This window comes from Mastigoproctus giganteus, chromosome 10 (genome assembly GCF_048544385.1).
Source record: "Mastigoproctus giganteus isolate SK-2022 chromosome 10, ASM4854438v1, whole genome shotgun sequence".
In the NCBI taxonomy this organism is placed as follows: domain Eukaryota; kingdom Metazoa; phylum Arthropoda; class Arachnida; order Uropygi; family Thelyphonidae; genus Mastigoproctus; species Mastigoproctus giganteus.
The window spans coordinates 175,064,628-175,079,322 of record NC_143584.1 but is presented as its reverse complement, the minus strand read 5'-3'; the positions used below and the strand labels follow the sequence as shown (position 1 = coordinate 175,079,322).

Genomic DNA, 14,695 nt, shown 5'->3' with positions numbered 1-14,695 from the left:
CTATAAAATTAGATCTATGCCAGAACACCCAAATTGGCAGATACTTTTTTCATCACAGCACACCAGGTTATACCAAAACCGCCCTAATGTTAATCGTCCTTTGGGCATGAGAATAAAACACCTCTTAGAAGAACTAAATCTAACCTTAGACAATGTGGCACATAGCCTCCCATCCTCTCTTGCTCCTTGGAATATCATTCCGCCCTCATGTGACTTACATCTACATGAATGGAATAAATCTACATTGCATAGAGAAAACTTCTTGCAGCTATACCATGCAGTAGTGAACCAGTTTCCTAGCTTTTCCATAGTACATACTGATGGATCAAAGAATGATGTCCACGTTGGAATCGCCGCAGTTTTCCCAAACATCACATTAGCTTACCAGTTATCACGTGAGTTCAGTATATTTTCCGCAGAACTAATAGCAATGCAGGTTGCACTGAATCATATCGAGTCTTCCGATATTAACAACAGCATTATTTTCACAGATTCCTTAAGTGCCCTTCAAGCACTAAAAAACACAATGAACATGACCCACCCAGTCGTGGAAAGAATAGTCAACTCTCTGCATACCTTATCAGTACTTGGGAAAAACATACACTTCTGCTGGGTCCCAGGACATATGGCAATTCCTGGAAATGAACTAGCGGACAATGCTGCCAAATTAGCTCACCTTTCATCTGAGAACAAGTGGAAAGTGCCTCATCAAGACTATCGACCAATAATCCATGAAAAATGCACGCGCCAATGGCAGTTATTATGGGAAAATCAGCCAAACAATAAACTTCGAAGTATCAAGCCAAACCTTGAGCGATGGCCTTCCAGCCTCAGTTCAATCCGACACCAGGAGGTAATATTGGCTCGTCTGCGATTAGGACATACAAATGTAACTCATGGTTATCTTTTAAGAGGAGAGATACCCCCTCAATGTCATCACTGTAATACAATGCTCACAGTGAAACACATTCTGGTCGAATGCACAAAATATACAAGAGAACGCCAGATGCTTTGCACTTCAGCCACAACAAAAGATCCTACATTACCTCAATTTTAAACAATGAAACAAATGTCTCAAGCATTTATAATTTTCTCAAGATAATTAAAGTATATCACCTCCTTTAGTTAGAAAAACCTTTTGGTCCCTTTCCATTTTCTCTATTTGAAAAGAAATTACATGCATAGTTACCATATGCATGGCGCACTATGGCCATAGTTGCCGATGCGCCCAATAAATTCCGAAACAAACAAACAAACAAACCAAAAGTCTTTAACAAATATCTCACTATTTTGTCTCATAGCTTCTTTCAGACGTGCAAACGAACGCCTCGTGTAGTAGGCCTTGAATGTTTTGATGACTCCCTGGTCCATCGGTTGAAGCAAGCTGGTTGTGTTTGGAGGCAAAAACACAACTTTCACACGTCGGTCGAAATTAATTAGGGTGGCAGGAGGGTGACCGGGTGCATTGTTAATAAGAAGGATCAATTTAAATGGAATCTGTTTTGCCTATCTTTTATTTACATTTACTGAGTTAATGAATACCTAATTGCATTATTACTGGTATGTTAAATGTCCTAATGGTAGTGTCATTATTTCCTGAACCTACAAGTATAATTATTGAAAATACATTAATTTATAGCTATAGGTGGGGTGTGAATTTCAAGTCTGCACTTGAAAAAGTTTGGGAAACTCTGATATAAAGTGTGTACTTTGTTAGTGAGTTTGCCACATGTGGGTGAATCTCCTATAGTGAATTTTTGATAGTGGTGGAGGCTGATAGAATGTTTCTTCTTAAAATTTCTTATTTTTAATTCTTAATTTCTTTCTTATTTTTACTTGATTGATCAACATTAGAGGAAATTTCAAAAGAAAAAGTAAAAAATCGTTTTCTTTTTTTATTAATTTTTTTTTGAAACAATCACCTACATTTTATTTATGCATTGGCTAATTCATTTTCATGAGCTTTTTGATCCGAACCTCTGATAATTACTTCAATTTTGGCACTTTAAGACAAAACTGGACAGAAGACTTATGTATAATGTTTACCTCAGATTTTCAAAGATAATTTTCATATTGCCCTCTATCAAACTGTCCACTATTAGTTGGAAACAAATAAAAAGATTGGGTGGGAGGGTCTATTTTTCAGAAGTCAAATGCTGGCAGCTGTGGAAATCAGATAATGACAGTGATCTGTAGGCTGCCAAAGCATACTTTCATTAGTTTAATTTAATACTCTCCTTCATTGTTAATTTTAACATTAAATCATCTAGATTGTTTTTCTTTTCAGAAGGGAGAGGTTGTTCCAGTGAGTGTAAAAGAGGGAGATAGTGTACTTCTTCCAGAATATGGTGGCACAAAGATTGAAATGGAAAACAAGGTTGGTGTATCAGAATTTTTATTTATTGTTTTATTTTATTTATTTATTTTTTCTTTAAGTTAATAGTAGACAAACAGCCTGGACGTTCTTTCTTGTAGTTAATTTGTACTGCATACAGTTCTATGTATCCCATATTTTAAAAACTATATATGGGCATCCAACAATTGCCAGGTTCAAGCTTCAGTTGACTTACCAATATTAAGACAAAATAAAGCCATGACAAAGTAAGAGTTAGAGAACATATTTTTGGACAATAGTGTTTTAAGTCCTCAAATCTGCAAAATCAGCTTTTTGCAACCACCAAAATTTTTTAACTTTAATTTGTTCTTCCTAAATTATATATGCAGTTGAAACCCATCATAATGCGATGCTCGGGTCCAAAGAACGGCATTGTGATATAAGTGGGATTATGTTAGAAAATTCTAGCCATTTTTCGGCATTCAAACTTCATGCATTCATATCAATTTCGCTCGTCTCTTTTGTTGTGCAATAATTTCAATACTACATCTAAGAAAAATCATGCAAAGAATAATAATGGAAATAATATGCACTTACATTGTTTCAATCTTTTATTGATGCACTGTACAATAGAGTATTTAAAATAGCAATATTCATGCTCAATAAACATGTACCTTTTGTCACAAAAACAAATCAATACCCACAAAAATTTCTTTTCCATGTGATTGTATTGAGTGTTACATTCGTGTTCTGAAACTACAAATGGTCAAAAATTCGAGAGAAAAGAGAAAACATGATGCACTCGGTGTTCTTTCAACTACTAAGTAGACATTAGCGAACAAATTTTGCACATTTTAGTCTCAAGTCATATTTTAAAAAACTGTATCAAGGGTTGACTGTTTAATTGCATCTTTGTTTCTTTTTAACAATTGCAATAAGGTATTTTAACAGTCTGAAAGGGAATCTACCTTTTCTGTTTCAAGAAATTTAAGTCCAGTTTGCAAACTAGCAAGTGCTTCGGCGACACAAATCAACGAGTAGTTACAAGTCGTTTATTGTTGTTCTTATGGAAATCAAAGGATAATGCATATCGCGGATTTGCGTTGAACTGAGAATATTGCCGCACGTTCACAAGGAATCTAAAATGTTGATATTCAATGACTAAAAACAAGTTTCAACTAACAAAAAATAGGAGACATGCTTGCATCGCGTTATAAGCGGAATCGTGTTTTAACGGGTTTCAGCTATAGTTAATCTAGTGTCAAAATTTTCTTCTGGGTCTTCGTTATACTTCATTTATGTGAAAGAAAGTTAATAGTTTCTATTAACTTTACCTTCTGTAAAGTTGATGATACTAGCTCTGCATAACTTATGGGTAATGTTATCTTTATTTAAAATTTCCTTTCTTCTTTAATTTCTGAATATGGCACTTCCAGTTTCATAACTAGAAATAGCTGCTGATAAATTTGAATTAGTTATCACTGCTTAATCTTTGCAAGCTGTGAAACAAATGATTGAGCCTTTTAATCACATAATAATCATTCAAACTAATTTGCATATTACTTAGTTCACAAAACAACAGATGCATCTGTGGGTGGCTACACTTTTCTATTAAATAAAAAATATAATAATAAATACCAATACAACTTGTATTTTCATTTTTGCTTTGGCCTTGGGAACTGTGGTGAATTACAATTAGGCATAAAACAACTTTTGACTCCTTTTGCATTTTGTTATTAAAAACGTGTGGGGGGTTGGAGAGATACATGGTGCCATGTAAATTAGTAGCAACTTGCCTATTTTGAGCTTAAAAGTTGATTTCATCAAAAAATAAAAAAATAGCATGTGTAGTATAATGCCTACAACTCCCTCCCCAAATTTACATTTATTTAAGAAGCACAATGACATCTTTAGATTAAACTGAGAATAAGAAAGCAACTTTTACGTTGAGGAAAAAGCAGTTAATTAGGAATTTCTTAAATTCAGTATTTATGAAATATAAGTAGTTGTAGTACTTAGTATACTTTTAGTATTAAATTCAAAAATTTAAGCCCAAGTATGGAAAGGGTCTACACAATTAATGCCTTAAAAGAGTGGTATCCAGCCTTTTCCCATACAGGGGCCTGCCTATTCATAGTTAGATTTCTTTCACAGGCCACATTGAGTGATTGGAGAAAAATTAGCACATTACATTTTCGATTAAGTGTACTGCGCATACACTTTGCAGCTACCAGGGTCAAGCAGAAGGCGTGCCATGCTTGGAGTCCGGGAACACTTTTGATAGCACCTCATATATTCAGACACTTCTGGTCAGGCGTGTGCATAATTCATGCAAAAAATACCGTACATAAAAGAAACAGATTCACGCCACCAACATTTAGCGTTAACTTCAACACTCACATATTCGCTGCGAGTGCCACGGTATTTTAAATTCCTTTATTTCTACTTATTTTAGCATTCGATGCACGTGGTTCTTAAAATAATTAACAAAACTTAAAATTATGTTTTGGTTCACTTTCTGCATGGGCCATAGGTTCGACACCACCTAAAAATAGTAAGATAGACCCCAGTGTCTTTTATTTGAAATACAAATTCACAAGTAAAGGTGTCATTTCCTTGGTTGAGGAGAATTAAAAATGTCTTTCAGCTACCCATTTTCATTGGGATAATTTAACACCTTCAGTTTGAAATCAACAGCATATAAAACAGAAAATTAAAACCATATACAGTGGATTCCGGTTATTTGGGCCACCGGTTAATCGGGGCAGCCGTTTATTTGGGGCAAATCTTAAAAAACAAAAACCAATCGAGAAAATAGCCAGGGTTTACTTCGCTTAATTGGGACAAAATGCCGTTTATTCGGGGCAGGAGACCTCAGCACTGGAGATTACCCTACGATTGTCTCCGACCATACCACGTAGTTCGGTCGGATTTCTGGAGGTCACAACCATAAAACAATAAAAACAATTAGCAGTCACCTGTTTATTGGGCTTTTCTGTTAGTGCAATCTATCATAAACGGACAGTAAACTCGATCTTATTGAATTTGCGGTAATACCGACAGCTGGAATTCTGTGGGTTATTATGGTAAAATGTGTTTACACTTCCATGGAATCTTCAATGATATAAAAAAAATAATTTTCAAAATCTTCTCTTCATTCCTATTTTTAAAGCTTCGTAATTTGTGACTCCATTCTCACTTGCGCGTGTTGTGTTACTTGTAATTTGTGTGTGCCGTGTCCTTTGTTATTGATTGCTTATCTTTTTACTGTTTTAAATTTTAACCCCCACCCACAAATGTCAGTGAATAGAAATGTCAACTAGTTAGTATGTACATATTACAGTACGTATTAATTATTCCGATTATCACATATATTCTTCCGATTTTCACGTATCGTTAATTTTTTAATTGGTAAGATAATTCTGTGCTTAATATATCTTTACTTTTATAGCCTGTGGATAATATTCCTCCTGTTTTCGCTAATTAGAATCGCTGTTTAATAGAATTAAAATTCAATTCACAAACGCGATCACAATGACCAGCCCTTACAACACATCGTATAATGAACGGTACTTTATTGTGGTGAGTTCGTCGTAATGTGATTTGATTGTACAGTGAAGTAATTGTAAAGGGGGGGGAGGTAAATTGTATTTTTAACTATTTACGTGAAACTTCGGATAATTGGGGCAGCCGCTTAATCGGGCCAAAATGCACTAGTCCCGAGGTGTCCCAAATAACCGGAATCGACTGTACTATGCAAAACACAGAAACATGAGCTATAAAGGGATTGGTGATTCTCAAGGGTCACAAATAAGTTCAATAAAATAATTACTGGTAACAGTAATTTGGTATTATTAGTAAAATTCCAGTACAGTCGGTCCTCGTATAACACGTGTTTACATTACACGAATTCGATCATACACGATTTATAAATAGGGGAACGTTATCTTATATAACAGGAACCGAATTCACTTATACACGATTCGCCTTTGTGTTTACAAGAAATGGCAGTCGAACGCGTAATCACCCCAACCGAACGCAACACGGTAGGAATGAAGAAGATTCTGAAAATGTATTTATGTGTTTTATATCAGTGAAGGGGAAACACATTTCACCATAATAATGTAAAAACCCACACAATTCCAGCTATCGGTATTATCGCAAATGCAATTAGATAGAGTTTACAACCAGTTTATAACAGATTCCACTAGCAGAAACGAAACTGGAAATTGTTTTTATTGTTTTATGGTAGTAACCCCCAGAAATGTGGGGTGTTAATAGTGTATCTCTGCCTTTGCGGTGTTGTTTATTCAGTTGCTACACGCGCACAGCTTTGTTTATGTGTATTAGGCGTGCCTCCTCGTTTTGTAATTGCGCTATACTTAAAAGGTGTGAAAATGAAGCGTCCTGGTGAAGACACTGCAGATTCAGAAAGAGAAAAAAAAAAAAGCAATATCGATAAACAGGCGGACTGGGTCAAAAATTTCTTACCCGGGAAAATTTATAGTGGCCTCATACTAGCGTTTATGGCCAAAATCACACCGGCCCACCGGGGTTTCCCCGGTAAGGCTTATGGCCAGTCCGCCTCTCTGTCGATAGAGAAAAAAATATGACATTGTGAAACGCTTTGAGCGAAATGAAAGACCATGTGATATTGCACATGCTACAGACCTAAATGAGGCAACGCCGAGAATTACAAAGAATGCGGAGAAAATAAAAACAACTTTCATAGCGGGAACAACTCAAAAGTGTAATTAAAATCCATTAGATTAAGACACAGAATTGGAAGAGATGGAATGACTGTCATCTGTTTGGATAAAAAATCAAACAAAACACAAGTTTGCTTACGATAGAAGCAAAAGCATTAGCAATAATAGTCGTAATAAAATACGTAAGCATTTTATTACGACTATTTTATTTAATATAATAAATTATTTACGAATAAAATACGTATTTTATTCGTAAAAAATACTTTTTAGTATTAAAAAAATACTAAAAATACTTTATTATAATATAATAAATAATATTATTTATTATATTTCTTATTACATATTTTAATCGTTAAAATTACCCGATTATTTATTGTGTTTGGTAATGTTTTGGTTCCAAATATGTGTTCAATCTTGGGTGGTCGGCACCTAACCCCACTTTTCCCATAGGGCCTGTTGTTTATATTGCACGATTTTGCATTGCACGAGGGTTTCTAGGAACACAACTATCGTGCTATACGAGGACAGACTGTATTAGTAATAAAATTTGTTGCACATCTAGATATTAGTGGAAAGAAGCACAGAATCGGGAGGGGTAGTTGATATATCACTTGTTGAAGGTAAGGCAGAGCTACATAATTCCCTATAATCTTCTTCCAGAAAACACTTTCTTGAAGTAGGGTTTTTATTTTGTGAAAATAAAGGACAATTTCTAGCAAGGCATGAAAGACCTCACTCAGATATTCTGAACAGTAGTAGCCAACCTTTTCCTGTAGTTTGCCACCTAGCAACTTCTCCATAAGCTACCAGGTTCAATATTCTTCTTCAGTGCTCATCTGCATGACCAAGTGGGGGTTTTTTTTTTTTTTTTTTTTGGTTTTTTTTTCACTACATAAAGGAATTACTGTATATATGCTCTTGATTAAAAAAAATTTTAAAAGTTTGTGCTTATAAAATTTAATTTATGTTAATGAATAAATGTTTGTCCTTATGGAATGGATGTCATGATGAGTTCACTAATGCCTTGTGTACATTAAATTTACTGAAAAGTGGTGGTAAATAATAGCTGTGGATTCTGTCACCTTGAGATCAAAGTTATGGTTTTTGGCCGTAAAAGTGGAGTTCAAACTATACGTATTCACTTATGATGTGTCTTTTTATCTCGCATTGGTAGGATGGCCACCCCTGCAATATCCAGTCTTATCTAAAAAAAATAATAAACTGCACCTGGTATGTTCAGAACATGGGTGCAAGAAAATTTTAGGCCACATTTTCAAGGAAACAGATGTCTTATGGTTTGGCAAATGTGTTACATTTTATATAAGAGAATATTAACCGTAGAAACCAAAAAATTAAAATACATATGTTACATATTTTTAAAAAATAATAATAATAAACCAGATGATCCTGTTCATAACTTAGTAGTCATGTTCTTCACTATATTGTATTTTGTTTTATAATGAAGTTAAATTCCAAACAAGTTAGTTTGTGTAGACAGTATCTACAGTAGACTCAATTTTCCGGGATACATGGTAAAAAAAATTCTCGGTTAATCCAAAAATACAGTAAGTCCTTGATATACGTAAGAGATACGTTCCAGGACTTCTCAAGTTGAATTTTACGTAACTCAGGAATAACTAATAAAATATTGCTACTATGTCCCTGATGTGCCAAAATTACAAAAACTACGTAATATCCTCAGAAGAATGAAGAAAAATAGCTATATATTTTTAATTAGTTCAATTAAAAACTTTACATGGTATGCAGCGATGAAGTAGTAGATAGAGTGGCACAGAAGAAAAAACACTTGTTATTGTGCTGTAAAAACTGATATGTATTTCATAGCCCTGGTTATTATAGTTGACTTCATTGGTGCCGATTGCTTCTCGTATTCTGTCTTTCTCCTTTATTGTGTTCACCGTTGCTGCTGACAAATCTGAATTCTGCATGAAACTTGTTAATGTTTGGCCATTTTCATACATCCTTATTATTCTATTTTTCTGATCCAACTTGATTGCTTTCCTTTTCTTGATAGATTTACTAGTACACTGTCACTTATTCTCTTAGTCGGCACCATGATAACAGTCAAAATTAAGTTTTCTGAAAAGAACTTCACAGGGTTAAGGAGAAAAAACTAGCTATTATCACCCCACGCGAGCTCGCATTTTACTAAAGCACATTTTTAGAGGTCACTGCCGTAGAACAATAAAAACAATTTGCACTTTCTGGGTTGTTGGGCTTTTCTGTTAGTGCATCTAATTATAAATGGGTAGTAAGCTTGATCTTATTGCATTTGCAATAATACCGATGGCTGGAATTCTGTGGGTTTTTACATTATTATGGTGAAATGTGTTTTCCCTTTCACTGCAATCTTCAGTCATATAAAGAAATATATAAATAACATAATGTAAGTCCAAAGCTGCATAAATCAGTACGACTTAACTGTATCAAAAAATGTTCAGCAACCTATGTAAAGAGTATGGCGATAGATAAAAAACAAAAAAACTTACCCTGCACTACTTGCGCGTCCAATACATGAGTAGTGCGTATTGGACACTCGTTTATTTTATTTATTTTTTTTTATGTCAATTTTAAATCTAATAGCTTCCCTTTATTTTTGACAATGTTGTGTTTGGTTTGGTCTCCCAATGACGACTTATAATGCCACTTCTTCTTGCTTATTTACCACTTGCAAAACATCTGTTTATACCTATTCTAGTTATTACTTGAATTTTATGATTTCTGTGTTTTTTTGTTTTTTTTTTTTTAATTTGGAGTCTTGAAGTGTCCCAGTAAATTGAGAGTCTGTTTTAATATATATTTTCATGTTGATATGATATTAAAGAATTGGTTGGGAGGGAGAGAGATATTGACATAACTTTGAGGCTTTTAACTATGAAAAAGATCTGGCTCTGAATTCTGTCTCAACAGGAGAAATTTTTTTTTTTTTAATTGTTTTCACAGAGTGGCAGGTTGGTTGATGTAAAATGAGGGTTGCATGGTTCTATTTCCCCAAACTTCAAGCTCTTTTTGCAGCAAACCAATTGAAGAATACAGACATCTGATTATTTTCCTGTAAAGAATGATGTCCTTTCTTTTCAGCATCACAAAGAAAATTGAATGAGGAAAAAGCCAGGCAACTTGTTATTTAAATTCTTATTTAGAATATTTATCTATGGCTTGTCTCAACATAGAAAATACTACATCCAGTCATCAACTTTCAAAGGCAGCAAAATGATTTCATTGAGCCTTTTTGTTGTTTGCATTCAGTCATTGTGATGGCTTGACAGGTTCTGCCTGCAGTGGTGAAACTTCAATACTAAGAGGTCTGCTACTGTGAGGGTGCCAAAAATGTTGAGGACCCAATGATTGTTTTTTTTTTTTTTTTTTTTTTTTGCCAGTGCAACAAAAAGTTTGGCTTCCTTGTACTATATTGCAGTTACTGTTACTAAAATCTGAATGGATTATGGGCTCAGTTGTTTCAGACACTGATAACAATTTAAACTGTTTAAGGGATCTAGTTGAAGCCTTACTAACAAGAATTAATGAAGTGATAGTTATATTATTAATTATAGAATTACTAAGTGACAAATTTTATCTATCTGCATTTTGCACTTTAAAATATGAATATACTTTTTTTTTTCCTTCCTACTCTGTCTTCTGAAATTCCTTGGTCCCAAAACCTTATCAGAAAATAGAGGTTCTACTTTACTTTAAAACCTGCTGTTACTTGCTGTGCGAAGTAACAACTTACGTACAACTTCGTAACAGAATTAGCCTTTTCCAAAATATATAAACATCATCAAAAGTATTCAAACTGTACTTTTGAGTTTGCTTATCTTATTTGAAAATTTGTTGCTTTTCACTTATACCTTATAAGCAAATAAACCAGATTTTGAAGGAAATCTAGAGCAATGTTTTTCAGCAGGTTTTTTTTTTCAATGCCACACGAATCTTTATATTTAAATTACTGTTTGCCATAATATACAGGTGGTACATTTAGCTGAATATTTAAAAAATTTTTGTTTAGCCCCATGGTACTTGCCTTTCATAATTATTGCTGCAATGAAGTTAGATCAATGTTCTTTGCACTAAGGAAACCAGCTAAAAGTGATTCTTATTTGTAGCTCTAGATTTCTACATCCAGAACAATGCATTTTAAAGAAGAAATTGTCTAAAAATTTCACTTTAGATATCTCATGTAGTGACTGTTGGAAGGTAATGGTGTTGAATTGCAATCAGTCAAGATCTTACCTAACATGCAGAACAAGAAGTTATTTCATTCTGAATTTAGAGGTATAAATAGTTATTGTAGCGGTACAAATAGTTATAGTCATGTAGGATGGTTGAGTATGTTTAGTAGTGTTATAATTTGTTATAATAGATTTATTATACATGTTTCCCCAATTCAGTGCTTCTCTATGACCCCTAAATACCGTTAAACAGCCAGATTACATTCACAATTCTGTGTAATGAGACTCAAAATACTTTGAATTTGTTGAAGAGTATTGTGTAAACTCTCCCCTTCCCCCATGCACGTGCCCACACAACCTATTGGATTGCACAAAGGCAAAAACTAACCTCTTAAGATCAGATTAGAATTAGCCAAATTTCTCACACAAAATGCAACCATTTAGCAGTGACATTGTTTCCGGATTTCATGTTGAATCCTACTTATCAGGCCCAATCACGGAAGTCTAAATAATACAGTTCATTCCGGTTATTTGGGACACATCTGGACTAGTGGATTTTGGCCCGATTAAGCGCCTGCACCAGTTATCCAAAGTTTCACGTAAATAGTTAAAAATACAATGTATCCCCCCCCCCTTTACAATTAGTTCACTGTACAATCAAATCACCGTTCACTATATGATGTGTAGTAAGTGCCGGTCATTGTGATCACGTTTGTGAATTGAATTTTAATTCTATTAAACAGCGATTCTAATTAGCGAAAATAGGAGGAATATTATCCACAAGCTATAAAAGTAAAGATATATTAAGCACAAATTTACCCTTTATTACCTTACCAATTAAAAAATTAAATGATACCTGAAAATCGGAAGAATATACGTGATAATCGGAATAATTAATACGTACTGTAATATGCACATACGAACTAGTTGACATTTCTGTTCACTGACATTTGTGGGTGGGGGTTAAAATTTAAAACAGTAAAAAGATAAGCAATTAATAACAAAGAACACGGTACACACAAGTTGCAAATAACACGATACGTGCAAGAGAGAACGGAGTAACAAGTTACAAAGCTTTAAAAATAGGAATGAAGAGAAAATCTGAAAATTAATTTTTTTATATGATTGAAGATTTCATGGAAGTGTAAACACACTTCACCATAATAACCCACAGAATTCCAGCTGTCAGTATTATCACAAATTCAGTAAGATAGAGTTTACTGTCCGTTTATGATAGATTTCACTAACAGAAAAGCCCAATAAACAGATGACTGCTAATTGTTTTATGGTTGTGACTTCCAGAATTTCGACTGAACTACGTAGTACAGTCGGAGACAATCGTAGGGTAATCTCCAGTGCTGCGGTCTCCTTCCCCATTTAAACAGCATGCTATCCCAATTAAGCGAAGTAAACCCTGGCTATTTTCTTGATTGGTTTCTGTTTTTTTAAACTTTGCCCCTATTAACTGGTGGGCCCAAATAACCGAAATCCACTGTATATACAGGGGAGAAAACACTCATTTTTCACAAATTCTTTAATTTTACTTAATGTGATAACTTTAATATCTAGTTCCAGTTAGTTATTACTCTTGTGTTATTGTTGTTGCTTGAAAAATGCAGTTGTGCCATTTTTTTCAGGATATATACAATACTGTGTAACTAATTACTGTAATAAGGGTGTATTGGATTATTTTAATTTTTGCAGTTTTTAATATCATATTTATATATTTTTTTTTTATTTTTTCTCTATAGGAATATTACCTGTTTCGTGATAGCGATATCTTAGGCAAATGGGCAAGCTGAATTATTTTAGGATTGATGTTTTCATAGAATACTTTGTCATTAAAGGAAAAGTGGATGTAGAATTTTTTTTTGTTTCATCTGATCATTTAAGCTCATTGTACATGCTAGTAAATAAAACCTTAATCTGACAGCAGTTCTTTTAATTTCTTGAAATGCACTTTTTCTAGTAAAATCAAAGCTTATTTTATAAGTTTTCCTTTTTCCCCCAGAAAAAAGAATATGCACGAGCTGATGACTTCCAATCCAAATGGTGCAGAGCTTTATCTAAGTTAAAGCTTGACATTTTCTGGACCCTTCACTGTAACAAAGCAACATTCCATATAAGTAATTTATGCTAAAAAGGTACTGCTGAATAGAAGCTCTTAATAATAAGTGGTCAGCATCAATTTCCAACCTGAAATAATTTCAATAGATTCTTGTACGAAATGTGTTCAAAAACTCGGTTATGTGCTAAAAAAGTTCTCATCGCCCTCATTTTTCAAATATTGTAGATTAATGACAGAAAGACAAGACCTGTAGTTGGTTTAATCATCTTTTCCATCTGTTTCCTTTTTTTTTATATAGAACTTTCATTAGAGTTCTCTAGACGCATTGTGACCTCTCTAGAAGGCTCATGATGTGTCTATAGAACTCTAATTGAAGCTCATTCAAGGACGTTAACAGGCTGGCTTAAAGTCAAATCGATGCCTTTTGCTGTTCCTCTGATGTGGCTGGAACCTCAAGACCACATAAACGATTGTTACTTTTGCATGACCAGTATTTCTAGTTTTTCTCGGAAATCCAAGCATAAAGTAGTATCCCAACATACTTTCTGCTCTAAAGCCGGTTCCTCGTGATACAATGCCAGTGCCAAATCCACCAGAAACTTTATTAGAGTTAACTGATTCAGGATCAGAAAAAGGAGTCTTTATAAGATGCGGACCCCAGAATGAGTACAGATCCAAGACTTTTCAATTCTTGATACTGCAAAGCCCCATCTAATCGCTCAGGAATTAATTTGATCAGAGAGTTAGAGCTCCCCAAAACCAAGGCTCAATTGCTAAAATCGTGGTGGCTTCAACAGTGGAATCTTCTTAAAAATGGTGTTGAGGTGTCTTTATGGAAAGAGGCAATCTGACATAAAGACCTATTACTCCTCAGGAATTAATGAAAAGCCGACCAGGCTAGCAGAGTGGGTAAAGTACCTGCCCGGCAACCCAAAGGTCACGGGTTCGATTCCCGCCTCGGGCTTGGATCAGAGTACTGCAAAAACTTTGGGAGGTGCAATATGGCCACAGAAGCCAATGCGCCAACAACTACCAAATCAAAAAAAAAAAAAAAAAAAAATTAATGAAAGAGTTACATCGGGAGCACATCCTTGAGCGGTGGAGGCTTTTCGTCGATTTGGCCATTGGCCCATGCAGGAAGTAAGAGTGCCTACAGGTTCTTTTGCAAAAAATATGCTCATGCACATGGAATATCTGTGCCAACCTAAAAATGGTAGCTTTGCTGACTGAGTTGCAAGGTGGATACACTAAATACTGCTGCTTTTTATGCAAGTGGACAGCCGAGCAAAGGATTGCCACTACAGGGTAAAAAAGAAATGTCCAGGCCAGAAAATTGCAGCATATACTTCTTTGGTGGATAAGTCAAAAATCTATTTCTCTCCATTGCATA

General features: G+C 34.5%; 1 protein-coding gene across 2 annotated transcripts in view; it reads left to right on the top strand.

The window, feature by feature from the left end:
• LOC150079542 (10 kDa heat shock protein, mitochondrial-like) overlaps nucleotides 1–13,172 on the top strand; it is a 54,110-nt gene extending 40,938 nt beyond the window's left edge. For both annotated transcript variants that reach the window (XM_090382290.1, XM_090382292.1), the window contains exons 3-4: nucleotides 2,288–2,377; nucleotides 12,989–13,172. In XM_090382290.1, coding sequence (XP_090238416.1) covers nucleotides 2,288–2,377; nucleotides 12,989–13,039 — 141 coding nt within the window. In that variant the 3' untranslated portion in view covers nucleotides 13,040–13,172. The remainder of the gene's footprint in view (nucleotides 1–2,287; nucleotides 2,378–12,988) is intronic.
• Nucleotides 13,173–14,695: the final 1,523 nt, after the last annotated feature.